We start from the raw sequence: 5,927 nt of genomic DNA, 5'->3' as shown, positions 1-5,927 counted from the left end.
CATTGTCTCCAGTAGCCCAGCCCAGCTCCAGCGCAAGCCACGGGCTCCCTCGCGGTGCCCCTCTCCGACGGCGACTCGCATCCGCGCCGCCACGCGATTCGGCGACGCCGTCCGTCGGTTCCTCCGCAGTCTGCTAGGCGTCACTCCGCCCGCTCGTTCTCCACTCTCCAGGCCCTGATCGAGGCAGCACCGCCCGACCCTGACGACGCCTGAGCGGGAGCGGCCGAGCCCTAGTGCCGTCGTTTTGCCGGGGCCGCCCGACTCCGTGACGTTGCCTGCGTGGGACGGGCGACGCCGCCAGTCCGTGACGGCGGACGGCCACGGGTCACAGCGGCACAGGAGGCATCCCCAATCGGCAAATCCCCTAACGGCGACTGGTGTATACTCTGCTCCATCTCCATCCCGCATTCCCGCTTCAACCCTTTGTCATCATGCTTGAAGAACCAGATGATCACTGGTTAGTTAATTTGAATTGTTAGAGAAAGTAAGGACTTGTTAGGGTGTCATGTCCTATACTGCTTTGATATCTTTATCTTCGCTTCTTTAAGTTCTTTATTATGAGAACACAGCTTTTATATGCTTGGTGCACACGTGATCTGTATTTGCCTTCTTGTTAGGCTCTGGAATAGGTAGAGAAAAACATCCCATCCTTGAGAAGTTGAGATTGTAATACTTTATGCAAGACCTTACCTGTGTTCAAACTATTTACATTGTAATTTATGCAATGTTTGAACTTATATGTCGAATTTAAGGTATTAGGAGACCTTTTATATATACCAGCGAACTTTTGGTTCTTTTATACTTGTGTATACTGAATTATAGAAGAATTTTATAGTTGTATATTGGATTATACAGTATTGCTTATTGGAGTTTTGTAGCTAGGCATACTGGTCTGTCACTGGGTCCGCCACTGCTCCTACCTCTCCCAAATCTCAGCGATGATGCAGAAGAAGCTAACACTGCTGCAGACAGTGGCGGCTGCGGGAGTCTTCTCAGCTGTCTCCTGCTGGTAACACGACCTGATGTAATCTAGTACCCCCATGCAAATTCTTCTCCAGAGCATTTTAGATCTCCTGCACCTCTTGTGCTGCAGGTATGGCTTCATGTTTGGAAGGGAGTCCGCGCGGCGTGAGCTAGGTGGCATCATAGACGACCTCCGCAAGTCTAACACCACATCTATTGCTTCCTCTGAACCTGATGCTAATTCCAAGCCATAATACGGTATGGTATTTCCCCCATATAAAAGTGGTCAGTTTTGTTTGTGGATTCTGTTAGGTAGATGGAATAACCAATCTTGGAGATGTTGTTATCTCCTACTAATTATTTGTCCCTCTAAAATGTGTACTCGCTTGAATGTCTATTTAGAATGAAAACAAGTTATGAAATACTGTTTGGTCAAGGGGATAGAATATTAATGCCTTGCAATCGGAGTGTGGCTCATTTTTTTTTCTGCAATATGTGTGGATCAGATGGTTTTATGGTACTATTTCAGATGAAGGGAACAAGATATAATATTATGTCTAGACATTCTGGTGTTGTCTGTGAGAAACAAATTTTTAGCTGGCTCATTACCAATCAGCTATGGTTGGTGATTGGTTGGAACTTGTATTTTGCATCAAGCAATATATGACTTCACACTGATTTTAACTAATTATCTAGAATTTTCAAGGATTGAGGAAGCCAATGGCAGTAACGATAACATTGTTCTTTATCTTGCACCAATAGGCTAGACTTTATGGAAAATGTCATACATGGTAAATTGAATTTGGCAGGACAGTGTTGTTAGGGCAAGCATGTGAATAATTTATTTCGAAGCTATGAGGATGAGATCTCAACGCCTTAAGCTTCTAAACAACTGTACTGCAACCCAAGAATTAAGGTAGTATAAGGTGGCTGATGATGCAGGGCTTTTTGGTGCTGGTGTTAGCATAATGAGTATCCCTGTCCTAGATGTTGCTAAGGATATTTGATGTCCACCAATCATCATGTTTGATTCTGTTCAATCTTTTTTGTATTGCCATGATATTATTTTCTCACATAAATAGCACAGCTAGCTGAGTTAACAACAGTTTACATAGACTCATGCGGTATTTTCTTCAAATACAGATCCAGGCCAGCAATCCCAAGAGCAAGAATAGGCGTTCATCATAAATGATCTGATTGGCTATTAGACCTTCTCACCAAGGAGGATGATTATCAGAGGAAGATCGAGGCAATTGGACAATAGGTTTGGTAGGTCTGTTTTACTGAGGCTGCGTTTTGAATTTACTGAAATGTGTAATGGTATCATTTGATATGTGGCCTGGAGAGCTGTTCCTTCCCTTATTAACAATATTGCTCATAAATCTTCAGGCATGGCAGAACTGTTGGTGCATGATACTGCTGATATGTGATTATTTCTTTCACGCTATTGATTTGTTGAGCTCATACGATCACGTCTTTTGGAAAACATGAAGAAACTATGCTAATTGTTTGTTATTGTCTGCGCAAGCAGTGATGACTCTATAATAATATGGAAATATGAACAAACAATTTCTAGGCCAAGATATATATTGGGAATATAATGCCTTTGAAATACATCCGTCTTCCTCGAAACAATAATTCATCGTTGGCAATTAGTTTTCTCCGTAGCTGGCTGAGTTTGGAAGTTTCGTGTTGATGCTTATTTTTCTTTTGGTATCTTTTTTGCTGAGCTGTCTTTCGTACGCCTGCTTAAACATGGGTTCACTTTTTAGCCTCCTTTCCTCCAATGAAATCTCCTGGGGCCATCTTGAAAACATAAATTCTTGATGCGTTTATTTGGAAAATAAACCTAGTGCTTTGAAAGTTTTTCTCTTCCAGTCAGGTCGTCTTTTTTTACGGCGGGGAGATGATTTGAGTACCAGGACCACCACTTGTGTTCGTGCTCATTTTTTCCTTGCACCTGCTGGCTGCTTCCGTTCCACATTGCACAGGTCGTTTTGGTATTTTTAAATTCATAGATTTTGATATATCTACTTTTAACATGTATCTGTCTAAATACATAGTAAAAGTTATGAATCTAAAAATATCAAAACACCTACAATTTGAAACCGAGGGAGTAGTTTATTTTCTTCCCGTTCAATCCTCCCTCTGGGCCGCCGATTTCTGCCTGCCTTCACTAATCACTAGTCCCTTCACCAGCTCTGCCTCCTCCTGCCTTGCCGGTGAGGTTTTCAGTTCTAGCTGACCTCGGCGGCACCAACGTAGACCTTTGCCTTCATCTGTAGTCTTTGTCGCATTTCGGTGTTGCCGCTTATGGAACGGGGATCGTCTCAGCTCTGTTGCTCTCCCTTGCGCAGAAGCTTGTTCGAGTTTTTCCGGGTTGAATTGACTTCCGAGCTATCAGTTATCCATCTTCCGTAGTCCTCTGATAGTTAGGACGTCTCCAGCTGTACGAGCCAGTAAATAGCTCTAAGCAAGAGGAAAGAGAGCTTAGGACGGTAGCAACGGTAGTGCATAGATGCTTCGAGAACTATGCATGTGAGAGAGGAGAGCATCTTTCGTTTAGAAAAAAGAGAGGAGAGCATCGAGCTGCAAGACTAGCGTTTCGCTCCACGCTAGCCTCCTCAAATTTTCACTGTTCACTGTTTAAAATAATATTTCTGGTAGCTCAAGGCTACCTTATTGGAGAAGCTCTTACATAGATTGTGACATCGCCGTGTGAAAGTTGTGGTTAGAGCATAGTACTTTTCTGGCTGATAGGTACAGTCACCAATCGCAAGTCTGAGCTCTTGTACAGAATCCCTCTGAAGTCGTTGGAGCTACCTCAGAGAGAGGTGAGTTGCTTCTGGTGAGGCATCGGACACATCAAGAAACAAGTGATATGGTCCATACGTACAGCCCATGCTGGCCCATAAACAAATAACCAAAGCTGAGGTCGCATCTGTTCGACCAAAAAAAAAAAAAACAGCGCTGCCTATGGGTGCCGACTGCCGAGCATCTCGCCGCCGCCCACAGCGCCTCTTGTCTGGTGTCGCGGCTCGCTCGTCGTCGTCCACATCCACTGGGGATCTGCACCTTGTTCTCCGTCGTACACCACCGCCGGATGCTACATCACTCGTTCCCATCGTCGTCCACTATCACGAAGTGGTAGGGTTCCGATGAGCAGCCGCCGCCGTCGAGGATCCCAGCCACGGCCACGCCAAGCGCCGCACCTCCACGGGGAAGGTAACCTGCCACGCCCAGGTGCCCGCACCATCGCAAGAGGAAGAGCAACCTTCTGCAGGAGGGCAACAACAGCAAGTTCAGAAATTGAGCTTCACAACAGCAGATATTTTGTCACAGGGTGTTGAATTGAGTTGTAAATTGATGTGGAAATGAGATTGTGACTCAATATCTAATGTATCTATCAATTTGAGATTGATTACTATTGTGTCCATTTGAGAATATGATAATTGCAATTCTGTCAATTCACTATGGCACAATTGAGTGAAACTTCAGTTACGTCAAAATTCAGTATTATCAATCCAGAACACACTAACCTTTGCTCCATGAGTATTAAGTGTAACCTTTGGGACACCATTAAGTGTAATGTTTCTGGTGGATGTAGTGCATGATTGTGTTCCAAAACCAGTTCTGGCACTTTCTGAATTTCCTTCTTTCGATCCATTTTAAGATTCATGTAAATCTGACATTCGGTTCTAGTTTCAGCTCGAGGGCACTTTGTTAAATGATCCCTTTTGTCTTGTGATCGACGACCCTCTTTTGCACAAACAAATCTACATGATGTGATCTTACCATCAGATGGCCTTTTATTTGTATACTTTTTTCTGACCTCGAATCCTTTCTATCCACCATACCTAAGCCAAAATGCCCAAGCCTCATCCGATGTACTAAATTCCATGCCAACTTGAGGTAACAAACCAAGCAGTTCTGAAATTAAAAAAAAATACATGAGCAGAGGTTTTATGCAAGTGCAGATAAGATATTGGACTCTTATTACTTACGTATTTGAATCATGGTGTGCTTTGTTGGCCTCTTCTGTGTTAGCCTCTTCTTCCATCTCAGTAGTTTAGAATGAAATTTCAACGGCTGCTTCTTCCATGAGAAAAGGGAATGGTGAACAGGATCAAAGCAATCTGTTGATGATGTTCTATAATTGAGCCATTCACGAGGAAAGATAGCAAAATGGAGATAGATTACTCAAACTTACGCACAAACCACAGACTCAAAGAAGCTCCCGTCCGGCGAGGCGACAGTCACCTCCGCTCCTCCCGCCCTTTTCCGTCTGTCTCGCGCCGTTTTCCGTCGTCCTCGCGCCTTTTTACCCCTCCGATGCTTCTCAAAATGGGCCTTGGTAAGTAGGCTGGACATCACGTTTTTGGGCCAAACCAGAGGGACGCTCATTCCTGTTTGCTGCCGTCGGATGCCGATCGAACAGTGTCGCGGTTCCAACCTTCCTCTGAGGTAGCGCCGACAACTTCAGAGGAACCGGATCCAGAATCACATAATTCGCACGCTTTCCCTTGTCTTCTATGGGTAGGGCGTGCCGTGTCCGTGTGCGTCTCTCGACACGCAATCTCGGAGGACTTTGTTGGGCGGCTTCTCCGTGCCGCGAAAAGCCGTCGCACGAAACTCCCGGAAGCGTCAAAGCCAAGAAGAAACGTGCCGCCAGATGCCACGGACATTCACGTCGCGACACGAGAGAAGAGGTGTCTGTCTGGACGGGCCGCGCTGGGCCGCAGCGAGAAGCCCAGGGCCCGCCTGCGCAGCCACACGATCCCAATCCCCCCAGACAGCGGCGCCGCATAAAGCAGTCGCGTGCTGCGCCCGTGCGGAACCCTAGTCAGCCGGATCGCTGCGTCGCCCCGCCTCCTCCTCCCCACCCACGCGCGGCGCCTTCCTCGGTGAGCGGCCGCCCCCGCTCTCTCTCTCTCTCTCTCTCTCTCTCCCTCACCCCCCAAAAA

The 5,927-nt window shown here is 46.1% G+C and overlaps 2 protein-coding genes and 1 long non-coding RNA gene across 10 annotated transcripts in view; 2 read left to right on the top strand and 1 right to left on the bottom strand.

Annotated features, from left to right (window-relative positions):
• LOC111255790 lies at positions 1-2,427 on the top strand. 3 transcript variants are annotated; one of them, XR_002675751.1, is made up of 4 exons: positions 1-377; positions 879-1,009; positions 1,094-1,221; positions 2,107-2,427. It is a non-coding gene; the product is annotated as an uncharacterized LOC111255790 (long non-coding RNA). The 3 variants fall into 3 exon arrangements; XR_002675750.1 differs by having other exon boundaries at positions 1-457; positions 883-1,009; XR_002675749.1 differs by having other exon boundaries at positions 1-457.
• A 1,253-nt stretch (positions 2,428-3,680) lies between these two features.
• Positions 3,681-5,441, bottom strand: LOC101769320 (protein FAR1-RELATED SEQUENCE 5). Of its 6 annotated transcripts, XM_022822966.1 has the most exons (5): positions 5,178-5,433; positions 4,968-5,099; positions 4,821-4,893; positions 4,503-4,739; positions 3,681-4,240 (listed from the first exon to the last, which is right to left on the bottom strand). In XM_022822966.1, the coding sequence occupies exons 1-5, from the start codon at positions 5,365-5,367 to the stop codon at positions 4,075-4,077; spliced, it is 798 nt and encodes a 265-aa protein (XP_022678701.1). In that variant the 5' UTR covers positions 5,368-5,433; the 3' UTR covers positions 3,681-4,074. The 6 variants fall into 6 exon arrangements, 3 of the variants coding, with proteins under 3 accessions (XP_022678701.1, XP_022678702.1, XP_004981694.1); XR_002675747.1 differs by having other exon boundaries at positions 4,503-4,893; positions 4,968-5,052; positions 5,174-5,439; XR_002675746.1 differs by having other exon boundaries at positions 4,503-4,893; positions 5,174-5,438.
• Positions 5,442-5,718: 277 nt separating this feature from the next.
• LOC101768906 (eukaryotic translation initiation factor 5A-1/2) overlaps positions 5,719-5,927 on the top strand; it is a 2,435-nt gene continuing 2,226 nt past the window's right edge. The window contains exon 1 of the mRNA XM_004981636.4: positions 5,719-5,867. The gene's annotated coding sequence lies outside the window, so the exon portion shown is untranslated. The remainder of the gene's footprint in view (positions 5,868-5,927) is intronic.

This window comes from Setaria italica, chromosome IX (genome assembly GCF_000263155.2).
Source record: "Setaria italica strain Yugu1 chromosome IX, Setaria_italica_v2.0, whole genome shotgun sequence".
In the NCBI taxonomy this organism is placed as follows: domain Eukaryota; kingdom Viridiplantae; phylum Streptophyta; class Magnoliopsida; order Poales; family Poaceae; genus Setaria; species Setaria italica.
The sequence above is the reverse complement of the archived record's forward strand: the minus strand, read 5'-3'. Positions and strand labels throughout refer to the sequence as shown.

Coding starts and splice junctions, on each gene's coding strand:
- LOC101769320 (XM_022822966.1), bottom strand. CDS start 5,367: ATGAGCGTCCCTCTGGTTTGGCCCAAAAACGTGATGTCCAGCCTACTT. Junction 4,740..4,820: donor GCTTGGGCATTTTGGCTTAG/GTATGGTGGATA, acceptor CACATCATGTAG/ATTTGTTTGTGCAAAAGAGG. Junction 4,241..4,502: donor TTAATACTCATGGAGCAAAG/GTTAGTGTGTTC, acceptor GCCCTCCTGCAG/AAGGTTGCTCTTCCTCTTGC.